We start from the raw sequence: 16,434 nt of genomic DNA on the forward strand, positions 1-16,434 counted from the left end.
AATGGTCGTAGTCCACTCGCGTTGAAAGGTTATCGAATCAATTTGTGAATGAATTTTTTTAAATGGCTTCGCGTTAACCTGGCATCCTATTTGTAACGCCATGTGGATATTACTGCGTAAATCGATGAGTCAACTGACTCCTTGATAGTCACATGCTATAACACCAGATACCGTACGTAACCATCTGTCACTGTAAAATCATGGCCGCGAATTTGCTACTGTTTTCACTGTTAACGATAGGAATCAACGTATGCGGATTTCCCTGGTTAAAGAATATTCGACCGGTAAGCAGCTTTTCGGGTGGCAATCAAGACGATAGACTAGACGGGAAGCCTGAATCCCGCGCGCTTGAACTAATGACGAGAAAGCACCCTCGGGGACAACCGATAAAATGCGGAGAATATAAATCAGCTCTCGTTGATGATGTCATTTGCAGTAAGGCTCTATCCTCTGCTGATTGCTTGTCTGAAAGATGCTGTTGGAATTTCCACGATTCCAAGTGCAGTTTGCCGAAATCGCAGCCCCGAGTTCCAGACCGATGCAATACGCCCGATGAAATCCGCATTGACTGCCATCCAGAGCCGGGGGCCAGCCCGGAATCATGCATCGCAAGAGGTTGCTGCTGGCGCCAAAGTGAACGGAACGGTATACCGTACTGTTTTTACGAAAGGTCTAATTCAGGGTATGATTTCGTCAGTGATTACCCGACACCGATGGGTTTCACTGTTTATTTGAGGCGGCAAACACCGAGCAGATGGCCGAATGACATTCCCAACATCAAAGTTGACATCTCTTACGAGTCGAACACGCGGCTTCATTTCAAGGTAAGAATCTAGGTTCTAAAGTCTTGGTGGTAAAAAAAATCCCACTCAAAAAGGAATATTGTAACAGTATCGACGTATACGGTGATGGTTTGATTTATACAAATAAACAATATAATGGGCTATTGAGGTCATCGTGAAAAGTCACTGAAAACGATGTTAATAGTCAATGAAAATTCTCGCTCCTGAAAAGCCCTACGTATTGAGGCAGAGTGATGTTTTAGAAATTACAGATGAGCTGTGCCAGGCGTTATCACTCGATTGTATTTCACCTTTATTTCCTTTACGACGAGGAAATTGAGTTCGATGTTTGATAAAATCGTGGACTCTAAAACGTTGATAAAATGGATAATATCCGTAATAATATTGGGTTGAAAAACAAATACATGGAAATTAAGCTGTCGCTCAGATAAGATATGCGCGAAGTCGAATGGTTTGGAACCAAAGTGTAAATATAATGTGTATATTGGGTATGCGTTAATATCTATCAATTTCATACCAGTCCAGGTGCGCGATAGGATCACTTACAACTGATGCCTAAATATTTGCTACGTATTTAGATGCATTTTTGTATCGAATGAAATTTTCTGAAAAAAGTGACAAAGTCGTCGAATTGCGCGTTTGGCAAGCAATTGCTGTAATGGCAGTAACAGTAGTTGGATCAGTAGTGATATTACTGTGTTTAGCGTCCACGATAGGGCCTGCAGTAACGGGTTCGACTAGAGACGCCCGTCATCTGAATAGAGTAACGAGCGACGCTAGAGTTTCCGACAGATTGCAAGAATGGTGGGACTGGTTCCTAGGAACTGAAGAAACGAACACTGCTTCGGAAAATGGCGTATGTGACTTACCCGTTACTCAGAAAACGGACTGTCAGGTGACGAACCAGAAAGTTTGTCAAGCGGTCGGCTGCTGTTGGAAAGCAAGTAATGAGATCAGTTTACGAAATCAGCCGTGGTGTTTCTTCCCTAATTCACCACCCCCAAAAGTGCAATGCCGCATACGCGACGAAGAACGCATTGACTGTTATCCCGAAGGAGGTGTAAACCCGAAGTCTTGTCTGGCAAAAGGATGTTGTTGGTGGAAAGGTGACGACAACGGTATACCATATTGCTTCTATTCCGTCGCCAGTGAAGGATATCAGTTCGTTAGCGCTCATCCGATAGATCTAGGCTTCACAGTTTATTTGAGAAGGAACAAGCCAAGCCGGTGGCCTAATGATGTTGCTAACCTACAGATCAAAGTTCTGTACGAAACAAACAACAGGCTTCGTATCAAGGTAATTCTTCATGTATAAATCTGCAATTGGGAATGGATTCAAGAGAATTGAAATGAAAATATCCATTTGTGCTGTGTTATCATCTTCACACTTGACAAGAATGACATATCTCTACACTTCAAACCACTTCGTGTAGATGATTATTATAGATTTTGTTGAGGGTAGAGCGAAAGATAAAAACCTCGCAAATATTCATATATTCTGTGTGGGACCAAGAAGAGTAAGTGGACCTGTTTCCTCAGCTTCAGGACTTGCCAATATTTGCTTAATTTTTTTAACAGAAATGAATACGTCCAGTGCCCGATAAGTATCAGAACTTGACATGTTTGTCAAAGATTTTACAAATGGTTATAAGTGACGTTTGATTTCAGATATATGATCAACACCATCCGCGGTACGAAGTTCCTTTAGAGGTCCCCGTTGTAAAAGAAAGAGCAGCCTCACCAGAATACGATGTATCATTCACTGAAAGTCCGTTTTCGTTGAAGGTCACCCGTAGAAAAACTGGGTCTGTCTTGTAAGTTTTTATTAGAATCAATAAAATATTTCGAAAAATTGAAACGTTTCACAGATATTTACGATTAACAATTGAGAACCCTTAGAGGCTTAGTCGATTACATATCATTCCTTTTCAATGCATGTTATTTCCAGTGACACTAAACCTAAATTGTTCGTGATATCTCGCACTAAAATGAGAACACTCGACTATCAATGTTTTTGTCATTTGTTTATTATCGATAGATTCGATTCATCGAAAACTCTTCTCACATTCGCCGATCAGTTCATCGAGATAAGCACTACATTACCTACCCGGTACATATACGGGCTCGGTGAACACCAAGGACCGTTCCTACACGACGCCACAAAACCGCTGAAATATACGTTCTGGGCCCATGACCAACCACCGCTAGTAAGCTGTCGAAATAACTGAATGATACTGACATGTCTCATGCATATATTCAGTTCGAAATCTGTTGATACTTTTTAGACAGGGTATAACCTATATGGATCACATCCTTTCATGTTAGCCATGGAAGAAGATGGCCAGTCGTACGGTATTTTCTTACTAAACAGTAACGCTATGGGTAGGTTTCTATTCTCTATTTCTGAAGTGGAGATATATTTTTTTGATAATGTTTATCGTACACAGATATTGACATAGATCAGATTATTTGAAGGCTTTGATTACCTTCCAACACAGTTATCTATTCTGTTACGTATCTATGTAAACAAAGTAAGATTGAATTGAAGTCTGCTTCAAGTGTCTGGATGACTTACATATGTGGTTTCAGAAGTGGACATAGATCCGGGAACACCGCCGCTTCTGACATACCGAACCCTAGGTGGGATACTAGATTTCTATATTTTTACTGGGCCCTGTCCGGATGCCGTGGTTTCTCAATACAACGATGTTATTGGACACCCGTTCATGCCACCGTACTGGGCACTTGGATTTCATCTTTGTCGATGGGGATACGCGAATAGCACCGACCTGAAAAATGTTATCCAACGCATGCGTGACGGAAAATTCCCACAGGTAAAATCGAAACATATTTGATGATTGTGATCTATCAAGATTTACTTAAAAGAATAATTTTATTCGATGCTTTCTTTGAAGGATGTACAGTGGAATGATCTCGATTACATGGGCAGCAGACGAGACTGGTCGTTAGACCGAACTCATTATGGTGACCTCCCGAATATTGTCAATGATCTCCATCAGAATGGACAACATTACATCATGTTGGTGGTAAGAAGCGCGAATTCAATGTTGTTATACGATAAAATCCCATAATACGAAGGAAAATCAGGTCCGAAAGAATTCCTTAAGCTGTTAAGACGTTTCGACTTTATCCTTATAGTAGTTACTTCAGGAAAAAATATAGTACACATACAGTCGAAACGTCGAAATAAACTATAGCTCAAGAAAACTTTCCGGACTCGTTTTCTTTTGATTGTATTTCATTGTATTTTATCATTACAACACAGGCAGCGTGTTCCATCAAGAATTTCTATGTTTTTGCTGTGGTTACGTATTGCGAAAGGGCGAGAATAGTATACTAAGATAATTGAAAAAGATATCATCGAAATCATGGCCTATAGTTTTCGAATGCAAACGAAGGCAATTTAGATAGATAATGATATGAATTGTTTCTATTCTAATTTCCCTTTATCGAAAATCTATTAAGGATCCAGGTATTAATAATGTCACTGGTTACGGGCCGTTTGATGATGGGATTAAAATGGACGTTTTCGTGAAGAAATTCGACAATTCCGGTCCTATATACGGCAAGGTATAACGAATAAAATGCTTTGTCTATTTTCCTGCATGTTTCTAATTCTCAGTAACGAGGTTTATCAAATTTCATTGAACTCCATTCGTTCAAAATATCGTTCCTTCTTAATCAGGTATGGCCTGGTATAACCGCTTTTCCCGATTTTACACATCCGAATGCTGAGAAATACTGGGGTAAACAGGCTGCCCAATTTCACAATCTGGTGAATTTTGACGGCATGTGGTTGGTAAGTGTCATCGCGGCAGTGACGATAAATATACAGTACGAATCGATAAATATTACTCTTTTACATTCAAAAGCACTTTTCTTTTTCAACAGATATGATCATCAATGTTTTTCAGTAAAATATCTATAATTTCAAAATTTACTAATTTCCTTCTCTACAGGATATGAATGAACCGTCAAATTTTGTGACGGGTTCAACGGAAGGATGTCCAAAAAACAACAGTCTCGACCATCCACCATATGTCCCTCGTAAGTACAAAAGTATTACGAGAGACCCGACGTTCAGATCAGTCTTTATATCGTAATATTTCTTTTCATGCCATTGGAAGCTGTTCTTGGAGGCACTCTGTACCAAAAAACTCTATGCCCTTCGGCGAAACAAAGTCTATCGTCCCATTACAATTTACACAATATGTACGGTTACTTCGAGATGAAAGCAAGTTACAGGTAAGTTCTCCGATCAAGTATACATAGATTCTCAATTTGAATTCAAGGACAAAGCGTACAAGTTTTCACTGGTAGATTGATTACCTAGTGACTATATCTTTTGTTTGATCCAGATCTTTCACGAACTTTACCAAGAAAAGGACACTTTTGATTGGTCGATCTACGTTTCCCGGCACTGGAAAATACGCAGGTCATTGGACAGGAGATGTTACGTCATCGTGGCAAGATTTGAAGAATGTTATCCCAGGTATTACATACAGCGGTTACCGAGTTGCATGCCATGTTGTACCATTGGTAAATGGAGAAAAATTGATGAACGATTAGTAAACAAATAAAATTCTTCCTCTTCAGGTGTTTTGAATTTTAATATGTTCGGAATGCCGATGGTCGGTTCCGATATCTGTGGCTTTATTGGTAATACTAACGAAGAACTGTGTGTCCGGTGGACGCAGCTTGGCGTCTTTTCTCCATTCATGAGAAATCACAACGATCAATTTTCAACGGTGTGTATTTTCTGTTGTTTGATTGAAAACATTCGTTTACATATTTATATATACATAGAATACATGTGTAAGCATAAAGACGCCCTCGTAATCACCATATGTTAAGCATTTCAAAAAGGTTTCTGGAATTCCCCGAGGATGAAGTCGGTAAACATGGGAATCCTAATGCTCTTTCGATTCGATGAATCTCAAGCTGACATTTATTTTGTTACTTGTTACAGCCTCAAGATCCGGCGAGTCCAAGTTTCAGTAAAATGGGCCGTGATTGCATGAGAAGAGCTCTCGAATTACGCTATATACTGATTCCATATCTATATACGTTACTTTACGACAGTCACAAGTTTGGACAAGCCGCTGCTAGGCCATTATTTTTCCAGTAGGTTCATTTAGTCCAAAATGTCCGGTTTTATATAATTACTTATTTTTGCTCGACTATGAACTTTGCTTTACTTCTACGTACAGTATATGGTCTATGATTTTGAATTGTATGTCACGCATAAGATGATATTTACAAACATTCTAATGTCAGGAAGCGGGCACCGAATTTGTAACAATTAATGAAAAGATATCATATAGAAGAAATTTGTAAAATCAAGATGTTTGTTTATTGTCTGTATTCAATAGGTTCCCGAAAGACAAAACAACGTACGGCATAGATCGGCAATTCATGTGGGGTGATGCATTACTAATAAGCCCAGTCTTAGAACAGGTCAGAAAAATGCACTTAAGTCACTCTATATTTCGTCTTTCTTTCTCTCAAATTTGTTTTATGCTTGATCTTTATTTTTGAAAGACATTATAAAAATTTTGCTTTTTACGTTATAATCAAATCTTGACGGGATGTCCCCTAAATCAAGCTAATCACGATTTCCGAGATGTACATTTCTATCCCGCAGGGACAGACAGAGGTTACTGCATATTTTCCGGAGGACACGTGGTATGATTATTTCATTGGCACAAAAGTTCAACATTCTGGAGCAACGGCCATTTTACCCGCACCGCTTGGGCACATCAATGTGCACATCCGCGCTGGTACTATAGTACCCGTGCAGACGGCCGAACTTACCACAACAACAAGGTATCCAAACGCTTAAAAAATGTTTGCATACAGGCTTCCAAATTATTCCCTGAAAAATAGAAAATCAGTTGCAGCATATTCATTACTGGAAGAAAATATCAAAACGTTGCTGCGATATAGCTTCTTCCTTGGAATAATCATTTGACTACTCCAAAAGCTTCTGCAAGATGTAAATGTATTTGTATCCTGCTCTTATTCCAGTCGTAAAAATCCATTTGGTCTTACCGTAGCTATGCCAAATGGATCGCAGTTTCAGCCGTTTACAGGAAAATTATATTGGGATGATGGCGTTACACTGAGTAAGATTTCAACAACATTTGCAAACTAAGCACGAACGTTACCTTCATGGTTTTCTTTAGGGAAAAAATCAAGTGTGAAATGTTTGTTTACTATCGAATCGAGGTCAGCAGATTGTAGATCTTTTAAATTCATTTCTACTTGTCTGCTAGATAAAATGAAAAATAATGTGCCGGTACTGCCATTCTATCTAACTGTAACTATATACGTATGTAACATTTGAATATGTTTTAGTGGACGATACGAAGGATATCGGTAACATTATCCAGTTTACTGTTCAGGTACACAATAATTTAGTTGAAACTCCTCACCACAAATGCTAAGACTGTATGCATGTAAAATTACTCTCTTCTATCAATTAGAAAGTGAATAGCTCCACCACAGAAATGACGGCAAAGCAGATAACATCGAACTACAGAACCACGATGATTCTCGGCCATGTTAGAGTTTTGGGCGTAAAAACTCGGCCATCGAAAGTTACGGTCAACCAGAAGACCATAACTTTCCAATACCATGACAATAATAAGGTGACAAGATTTTCGAAATGAGTCACGATCATCTTTCTTCGATCTCTAAATGAAGCCAGTTTTATCCTGTTTTGTAGGAACTACGGCTGGACGATGTCAATGCAACTCTGATGAGTGACGTCACAATTGTTTGGACGTAGCGACGTATAGAAAGCTCCCTGATCTGCGTGAAAAATTACATCACCAATGTTTGATATTATTTATAGCACATAAAAAACTTAGTTCAATGGTGCGTTAGAAGATACTCGAAATTAGACGATGAGGGAATACTCGAAGAAAGTACCGGTACTTCCTAAAAATAGAATTTACGAAGACAAAGATTCATGTATTTTTGGTGCTTTCCTGTTTCTTGCCAATATATCTAATGTGATTCGATATGTGTTGTATGGACAGCGAAATATTAAATGGCAATAGAAATATAAGTACGTTGTACGTGTCTGGTAAATTCATTTTACATTCAAGTCGGTGTAGGTGCATTTGTCTTATGTGCATAGAAATCTTGAGACGTGTCTCTAATAGTCATAACAGGGCAAGGGTTCGTGACAATTGACGCATGTCAATCTTGTAGCGATTCCAGAATAGTATTTTAGAAATTAGTCACCCTTTACGGTGACCGATGATTAAACCAACCTGTAAAAGTCCCAAGTGTTACCTGGCGACATCATTAATTGTGGAAGACACCGAACGAAACGAACCACATACAGTTATGGTAAGGATTTGATTAACTTTTTGAGTTCAAATGTAAAACGAAACTAGCGAATATAGTGGAATTGTCTCAATGATGTTCTATGTCATTTTTAGTTTAACTAACTGCTATTCTGCTACGTACATTATAAGCCATTTCTAAAAAACATAAAACGACCTTTTCGGTCAAAAAGGTTTCGATTCCCGTCCGAAATTGCATGTTATTTACGAAAATTCAAATCTTTTGGTAAAAAGCCTTAGCAAAACGTGTGTGAAAACAGGCAGAATATTCTAAGATATTAAGCATCATATATGGACAGCGTCTAAGTTTCTAGTTGCTAGATTGTATAAAGGTATGTGGATTTTCGTTACAAATGTTAACCTTCTTTTTCTCTTTTTTCTTTCTTTAGATGTCGCATATCTACATTCTGTTGGCTCTTTGTACGTAGTCGCATTAAACGATCACATTCATCAAACATTTATAACTTTATGAGATATACGTAATAAACAGAACATTAATTTGCAGCATTTAACAAGAAATATGATACGAAATTCAATAATTCTTTATAAAAGATATATGATTACTGTTATCATGCGGCATATTTCAAAATATACTATTTCTTTATATTAACTAAAGGTGGAGCGTCTATGCTGTACACTGTAAGAGGAGATAAGTATCGTAAGTATTTTATGATGATATTGAGACGATTAAATCGAGAATCATGATGAAATTTGGCCTATACCGCTAAAAAGCATATTATCAGATTAGGCCCAGAATTAGAATTAGAATGGTTGCTTAATGAAGTATCAATGATCAGATTGTATTGATTCTCTCTATTTTCAGTTGAATGCGGAGTATCCAAGAAAAACTATTATATCGCAAAAGATGAAATGGCGCAATTAGGACATGTGGAGAAAGGTATGACAGAATGCGCTGAAGAATGTCGTCCAGATCACCAGTGCGCTGCAATAATGATATATACAGTTCCCGCCGATGATAAAGAATACTGCATGAAATTCAAACAGGCGAATAAAGTTCATCCATTGAGCGCCTCGAAAGGAAAATATACAAGCGCTTCAGTTATCGTCAAATGTAGCGATGGTAAGAATGATTTATCGATAATTTATGAATATTTCGAAATCTTCAACTTTTATCAAGTTATTTATTATACATGCATCTTTATTTTCTACATTATTGACACTATTTTCGTTGCAGCTCATGAAGGTCCGGAAATTGTGGAACCTATCGTTAGTATATGTCATCTATTCCTTCGTTGAAAATTGACTTAACCAAACTTAGAATGCTTTTTTGAAGAAGCAGAATGAGACGCACCTAGTATATTGTATTTCTCGCTTTATTTTTAGAAACGAGGTGATGAAGAGGGAAGTGATGGAGATGATTCGATACATCGCCGTAAGTTGTTTTACGTCTAAACGCATGATGATATTACGACAGCGCCGTTAAGAAGCGTACAAAATTCAGTCCGGAATAAGAGCATGCACAGCAAAAGTACACAAGTCAGTTGCTTAGTTCAGTAAAAAGACATGTCTTATTTAAGCTTTTGTGGTTTTGAATATTTTCAGTTGAATGTGATAATGAATATGATAATGAATACTATTTTACCGCAAGTGGTAGAGGTCAAAAACGTCTTGGTAGAATCGAAAAGTCCACGCGTGTGGTTTGTAAGACATCATGCTCTGATGATGAGAAGTGTGCAGCTTATATGGTATACACTGTACCACATGATGAAAGTAAAACGGAATATTGCGCCAAATACCGAAAAGTGCAGAAGGCTTATCTCCTGCGTAAATCAAATACGCAATATGAAAGTGTTATTATTGGAACAAAATGTCAAGAAGGTTAGTACATATAGAAATGATACAAATTACGCATGAAATCAAATATCAGTTTAACTTGAAAATGATACCCAATCTTATTTGCAGGAAAGTCGCAACCGAAAATCATCCAATTGTCCGTAAGTTTATCAACAAAGAAAATGATAGGTGTTAACATATGAACTTGATCGTTAAACAAGATAAAAAATTTAATGCAGATGATACGTTCTTGCAGACAGCGCCATGTCGTTGTACTGGTGGCAAAAGTCTTGTTCACTTTATCAAAATAAAAGGACGTTATCATTAGCTTTTTATTGTGTTTTAGAAACGAAGCGATGAAGAGGGAAGTGATGAAGATTCTGTTCCTCGCCGTAAGTTGTTTCTATGCCACATATTGTTTTAAACTCCCGATTGTGTCCATCCAAAATGTTATGATCAGATTGTATTGATTCTCTCTATTTTCAGTTGATTGCGGAGTACCTAAGAAAAACTATTATATCGCAAAAGATGAAATGGCGCAATTAGGACATGTGGAGAAAGGTATGACAGAATGCGCTGAAGAATGTCTTCCAGATCACCAGTGCGCTGCAATAATGATATATACAGTTCCCGCCGATGATAAAGAATACTGCATGAAATTCAAACAGGCGAATAAAGTTCATCCATTGAGCGCCTCGAAAGGAAAATATACGAGCGCTTCAGTTATCGTCAAATGTAGCGATGGTATGAATGATTTATCGATAATTTATGAATATTTCGAAATCTTCAACTTTTATCAAGTTATTTATTATACATGCATCTTTATTTTCTACATTATTGACACTATTTTCGTTGCAGCTCATGAAGGTCCGGAAATTGTGGAACCTATCGTTAGTATATGTCATCTATTCCTTCGTTGAAAATTGACTTAACCAAACTTAGAATGCTTTTTTGAAGAAGCAGGATGAGACGCACCTAGTATCTTGTATTTCTCGCTTCATTTTTAGAAACGAGGTGATGAAGAGGAAAGTGATGGAGATGATTCGATACATCGCCGTAAGTTGTTTTACGTCTAAACGCATGATGATATTACGACAGCGCCGTTAAGAAACGTACAAAATTCATTCCGGAATAAGAGCATGCACAGCAAAAGTACACAAGTCAGTTGCTTAGTTCAGTAAAAAGACATGTCTTATTTAAGCTTTTGTGGTTTTGAATATTTTCAGTTGAATGTGATAAGGAATATGATAATGAATACTATTTTACCGCACGTGGTAGAGGTCAAAAAAGTCTTGGTAGAATCGAAAAGTCCACGCGTGTGGTTTGTAAGACATCATGCTCTGATGATGAGAAGTGTGCAGCTTATATGGTATACACTGTACCACATGATGAAAGTAAAACGGAATATTGCGCCAAATACCGAAAAGTGCAGAAGGCTTATCTCCTGCGTAAATCAAATACGCAATATGAAAGTGTTATTATTGGAACAAAATGTCAAGAAGGTTAGTACATATAGAAATGATACAAATTACGCATGAAATCAAATATCAGTTTAACTTCAAAATGATACCCAATCTTATTTGCAGGAAAGTCGCAACCGAAAATCATCCAATTGTCCGTAAGTTTATCAACAAAGAAAATGATAGGTGTTAACATATGAACTTGATCGTTAAACAAGATAAAAAATTTAATGCAGATGATACGTTCTTGCAGACAGCGCCATGTCGTTGTACTGGTGGCAGAAGTCTTGTTCACTTTATCAAAATAAAAGAACGTTATCATTAGCTTTTTATTGTGTTTTAGAAACGAAGCGATGAAGAGGGAAGTGATGAAGATTCTGTTCCTCGCCGTAAGTTGTTTCTATGCCACATATTGTTTTAAACTCCCGATTGTGTCCATCCAAAATGTTATGATCAGATTGTATTGATTCTCTCTATTTTCAGTTGATTGCGGAGTACCTAAGAAAAACTATTATATCGCAAAAGATGAAATGGCGCAATTAGGACATGTGGAGAAAGGTATGACAGAATGCGCTGAAGAATGTCTTCCAGATCACCAGTGCGCTGCAATAATGATATATACAGTTCCCGCCGATGATAAAGAATACTGCATGAAATTCAAACAGGCGAATAAAGTTTATCCATTGAGCGCCTCGAAAGGAAAATATACGAGCGCTTCAGTTATCGTCAAATGTAGCGATGGTATGAATGATTTATCGATAATTTATGAATATTTCGAAATCTTCAACTTTTATCAAGTTATTTATTATACATGCATCTTTATTTTCTACATTATTGACACTATTTTCGTTGCAGCTCATGAAGGTCCGGAAATTGTGGAACCTATCGTTAGTATATGTCATCTATTCCTTCGTTGAAAATTGACTTAACCAAACTTAGAATGCTTTTTTGAAGAAGCAGGATGAGACGCACCTAGTATCTTGTATTTCTCGCTTTATTTTTAGAAACGAGGTGATGAAGAGGAAAGTGATGGAGATGATTCGATACATCGCCGTAAGTTGTTTTACGTCTAAACGCATGATGATATTACGACAGCGCCGTTAAGAAGCGTACAAAATTCAGTCCGGAATAAGAGCATGCACAGCAAAAGTACACAAGTCAGTTGCTTAGTTCAGTAAAAAGACATGTCTTATTTAAGCTTTTGTGGTTTTGAATATTTTCAGTTGAATGTGATAAGGAATATGATAATGAATACTATTTTACCGCACGTGGTAGAGGTCAAAAAAGTCTTGGTAGAATCGAAAAGTCCACGCGTGTGGTTTGTAAGACATCATGCTCTGATGATGAGAAGTGTGCAGCTTATATGGTATACACTGTACCACATGATGAAAGTAAAACGGAATATTGCGCCAAATACCGAAAAGTGCAGAAGGCTTATCTCCTGCGTAAATCAAATACGCAATATGAAAGTGTTATTATTGGAACAAAATGTCAAGAAGGTTAGTACATATAGAAATGATACAAATTACGCATGAAATCAAATATCAGTTTAACTTCAAAATGATACCCAATCTTATTTGCAGGAAAGTCGCAACCGAAAATCATCCAATTGTCCGTAAGTTTATCAACAAAGAAAATGATAGGTGTTAACATATGAACTTGATCGTTAAACAAGATAAAAAATTTAATGCAGATGATACGTTCTTGCAGACAGCGCCATGTCGTTGTACTGGTGGCAGAAGTCTTGTTCACTTTATCAAAATAAAAGAACGTTATCATTAGCTTTTTATTGTGTTTTAGAAACGAAGCGATGAAGAGGGAAGTGATGAAGATTCTGTTCCTCGCCGTAAGTTGTTTCTATGCCACATATTGTTTTAAACTCCCGATTGTGTCCATCCAAAATATTATGATCAGATTGTATTGATTCTCTCTATTTTCAGTTGATTGCGGAGTACCTAAGAAAAACTATTATATCGCAAAAGATGAAATGGCGCAATTAGGACATGTGGAGAAAGGTATGACAGAATGCGCTGAAGAATGTCTTCCAGATCACCAGTGCGCTGCAATAATGATATATACAGTTCCCGCCGATGATAAAGAATACTGCATGAAATTCAAACAGGCGAATAAAGTTTATCCATTGAGCGCCTCGAAAGGAAAATATACAAGCGCTTCAGTTATCGTCAAATGTGGTGATGGTAAGAATGATTTATCAATTAGGCGGAACCGTTTACATTGACATGTTCTTATAGTAATTGGATTTTTGCTGTTTTTGTAATTGCAGCTCAAGAAGGCCCGGAAATTGTGGAATAGCTCTTATCGTAAGTATTTGTCATTCGCCTTCAATCCACATTGTGATTGTAATTTCTTACTATGGACGGACTTTCTATACGAATGTTCACTTTCAGACGGATGGGACTGAAATGGCCGATTTCGTGATTTCTTTAACTCTGTAAAGAACAGCCTGTAAAATTACTGCATTCGTTTCTTATTTTTGGTGAAATCATCATTTTCGTGCATTTCAGGAAAGTCAAGTTGATGAAACTCAAAACATGCCGAGTTGAGAATAACCGCAACAAAATAGAAATACAGATCACTTCATGAAACCTTCGTGATAAACTCTAGATGATACCTGATAACGCGGTTTTGATTTTGTTGAAATATTGCCGAAAAATAATTCTTCGTTGTGTTTGAATTGTTTGGTTTAGACATGAAAAAATAAACTACCTAGTTAATCTAACTGAATTTATTTTCGAAACCAAATTTCTCACAATCAAACGGTGATTTGCGGAACATTAATCAAAATGAAACCCACTTCTTGTAGTTGAATTTGTTTGAGCCGGGATCTTCGCATTTTTTCGTGATGCAGACCATGTGTTTTAAAGCAGTAGGATTATCTGTAATAAAGATGACGCATCCATACATTGAAATTCAATTCAAATGTTCTATGGCTATAGATACTTTGAATGTAAAAATAACTAGGCCAGTAGAAATTTCGAAGCAAACAAAAATTGATTTACTTTGCCATTCTGTGTCTTGACAGTAAGCTTGACGAATGTTCACGATATCGAAATAACTTGATGAAGGTTTTTGGTTGTACATAGCGACAATATCAGGCTCCTTTTCGCCGAGTTCGGTCAGTTTTGTGTTGACTTTCTCAACGATATTTTCCTTTAGGACAAAATTGTTCTTCGTGTAAATTCTCAAAGCGGACATTATGTTATACGGTGTCTTGAAGTAGAAGTTGTCGTCTGGGAACTTTGCCAACAGTTTTTGAGCTCCGCTGCCTACAATATGATTGGGTATTAAGATTCTAAAGGAGATGAAGACTCACCTTCACAGAAATAATTGCCACCGTTTTTCCATTAGTGTTTCACGCAGAGTACGGTGTTTATATAACTGATAAAACGTTAGAATATGTCACCAAAACGGGATCCTACTAATGAGTTAGATGCGTAAAAGTTATGAACAATGAATTTACGTACAATTTACCCAACCCTTCATGCTCGTTTCCACAAATGTATCTCTTATCGGTCTATTAGTCTGTTTCATCAGTCCAAGTCGTTTGAACATAGCGCTGTTGAAGCCATCCTGGTCTCTTAGTAAATCACACGGGCCTTTGTAGGTGGACGTCAGACGTATTTCGTTAAATCTACTGCCGGCATTTCCACTGTAATACGACCCACATAAGGTACTGAAAATAAATTTATTCGAGAAAATGAATTTGGGAAATTGATTGCACATATTGGTTCAAATCCCTTTAATCTATCTGTTGATTTTAATCTTTATTTTTCGTCAGGAAAAATTGTCAAAAGACATTCCGATAACTAATCCTGTTTTAGGTTGCCTTGAAAAACTTATTGCTTAGTACTGTCTACAATAAATAATGATATAAATCATGTCATATTAATGATCAACAAAGATATTTTGGATTTGAATATATTGATAATTGAATTGAATTGACTGGCAAACAGTCTAGCCCCGATATACTGATGCCGTAGTGCACCTCTCAAAAATTACTAAAATTTACCAAAAATAAGATTAGAGTTATGGAATATCGGTATGGAATATATGGAATATATTTGATAACAAATGAATGCCAAAATTCGCAGTTATAATTGTCTACTTGCACAGAAGCCCTTGAATAAAGCATATTTACTAATTATCAATGTATGTAAACATTATTGTAGGCCATTATTGTAGGACGGTTTTTTACGTCGAAGTACTAACCCTTTCAATTTGAATGTGATGAAATTGTTACCCGGAGTTCGCGCTTCATCGTTTTTCGGTATGAATCCGATGCAGGGTTTGTTGCTGCCCTTGATTTTACCGATTATGTTTTTGAAACCATTCAATCGATCTTGTAAATCGTCCCGATCCTTTTTCGCTGAATAAGTAATCATTCAATCACTTTTAATCATAAGACAATCGTAGAGGAAAGCCATCATAAATGAAATGACGATTTTTTTGTTAATGCTTACATAAATCTTCGTCAACGACATACTCAATTCGAGAGGCATCACCCCAAAGTTTTTGATTGGCATCAGGATTATAGCTTCCAGAAACCTATGAATATCATTCCAATTTATTCTACTTCTTTATGCAATTCAGCGAGAGCAAAAATTAAAGATGAATTAACGGCTTAGAACCGATACAAAGATGCCGTCAAAATACTGATGAATTGTGACCAAATATATATATATTACTATTACGTAAAACAGAAGCCTAGGGCTGTACAAAAAAGCAAGAATTCGTCATGTTTGAGGAAGAAAAAGGCTTACTCCACAATGTCCACCAAGCGCAGAATACCGATTATTATGATCATTTGAAAATACCTGATAAATGCAGAACAGAGCGAGCACGGCGGCGAAAACGTGGACAGATTCCATCTTCATCCATCGAATGATTTCAACCACGGAAATCTACATCTTTTATGCAAATCGCACCCCAATACTTAATACCCGTGCTTCACCAGCTTATGATTCGTGAATTGCTAAATAT

The 16,434-nt window shown here is 37.1% G+C and overlaps 3 protein-coding genes across 5 annotated transcripts; 2 read left to right on the top strand and 1 right to left on the bottom strand.

The window, feature by feature from the left end:
* The first annotated feature begins 170 nt into the window (after positions 1-170).
* LOC141904951 (lysosomal alpha-glucosidase-like) lies at positions 171-7,906 on the top strand. Of its 3 annotated transcripts, none has more exons than XM_074793590.1 (19): positions 171-824; positions 2,472-2,617; positions 2,842-3,010; positions 3,089-3,185; positions 3,393-3,637; positions 3,719-3,850; positions 4,290-4,394; positions 4,510-4,623; positions 4,784-4,871; positions 4,952-5,069; positions 5,183-5,316; positions 5,421-5,572; positions 5,794-5,948; positions 6,197-6,281; positions 6,469-6,650; positions 6,852-6,949; positions 7,182-7,228; positions 7,310-7,474; positions 7,552-7,906. In XM_074793590.1, the coding sequence occupies exons 1-19, from the start codon at positions 201-203 to the stop codon at positions 7,612-7,614; spliced, it is 2,919 nt and encodes a 972-aa protein (XP_074649691.1). In that variant the 5' UTR covers positions 171-200; the 3' UTR covers positions 7,615-7,906. The 3 variants fall into 3 exon arrangements, 2 of the variants coding, with proteins under 2 accessions (XP_074649691.1, XP_074649690.1); XM_074793589.1 differs by lacking the exon at positions 171-824 and adding an exon at positions 1,254-2,100; XR_012619229.1 differs by lacking the exons at positions 171-824; positions 7,552-7,906 and adding an exon at positions 1,233-2,100 and having other exon boundaries at positions 6,852-7,052; positions 7,310-7,401.
* Positions 7,907-7,960: 54 nt separating this feature from the next.
* On the top strand, positions 7,961-14,140 carry LOC141904952 (uncharacterized). The gene is made up of 24 exons (XM_074793591.1): positions 7,961-8,183; positions 8,569-8,599; positions 8,796-8,837; positions 9,003-9,260; positions 9,375-9,406; positions 9,524-9,572; positions 9,743-10,018; positions 10,103-10,134; positions 10,320-10,365; positions 10,460-10,717; positions 10,832-10,863; positions 10,981-11,029; positions 11,200-11,475; positions 11,560-11,591; positions 11,777-11,822; positions 11,917-12,174; positions 12,289-12,320; positions 12,438-12,486; positions 12,657-12,932; positions 13,017-13,048; positions 13,234-13,279; positions 13,374-13,631; positions 13,718-13,754; positions 13,959-14,140. The coding sequence occupies exons 1-23, from the start codon at positions 8,091-8,093 to the stop codon at positions 13,744-13,746; spliced, it is 2,532 nt and encodes an 843-aa protein (XP_074649692.1). The 5' UTR covers positions 7,961-8,090; the 3' UTR covers positions 13,747-13,754; positions 13,959-14,140.
* Positions 14,141-14,221: 81 nt separating this feature from the next.
* On the bottom strand, positions 14,222-15,615 carry LOC141905392 (uncharacterized). Its single transcript, XM_074794237.1, has 4 exons — positions 15,593-15,615; positions 14,919-15,103; positions 14,454-14,720; positions 14,222-14,330 (listed from the first exon to the last, which is right to left on the bottom strand). The coding sequence occupies exons 1-4, from the start codon at positions 15,613-15,615 to the stop codon at positions 14,233-14,235; spliced, it is 573 nt and encodes a 190-aa protein (XP_074650338.1). The 3' UTR covers positions 14,222-14,232.
* Positions 15,616-16,434: the final 819 nt, after the last annotated feature.

Source organism: Tubulanus polymorphus, chromosome 5 (genome assembly GCF_964204645.1).
Source record: "Tubulanus polymorphus chromosome 5, tnTubPoly1.2, whole genome shotgun sequence".
NCBI lineage: Eukaryota > Metazoa > Nemertea > Palaeonemertea > Tubulaniformes > Tubulanidae > Tubulanus > Tubulanus polymorphus.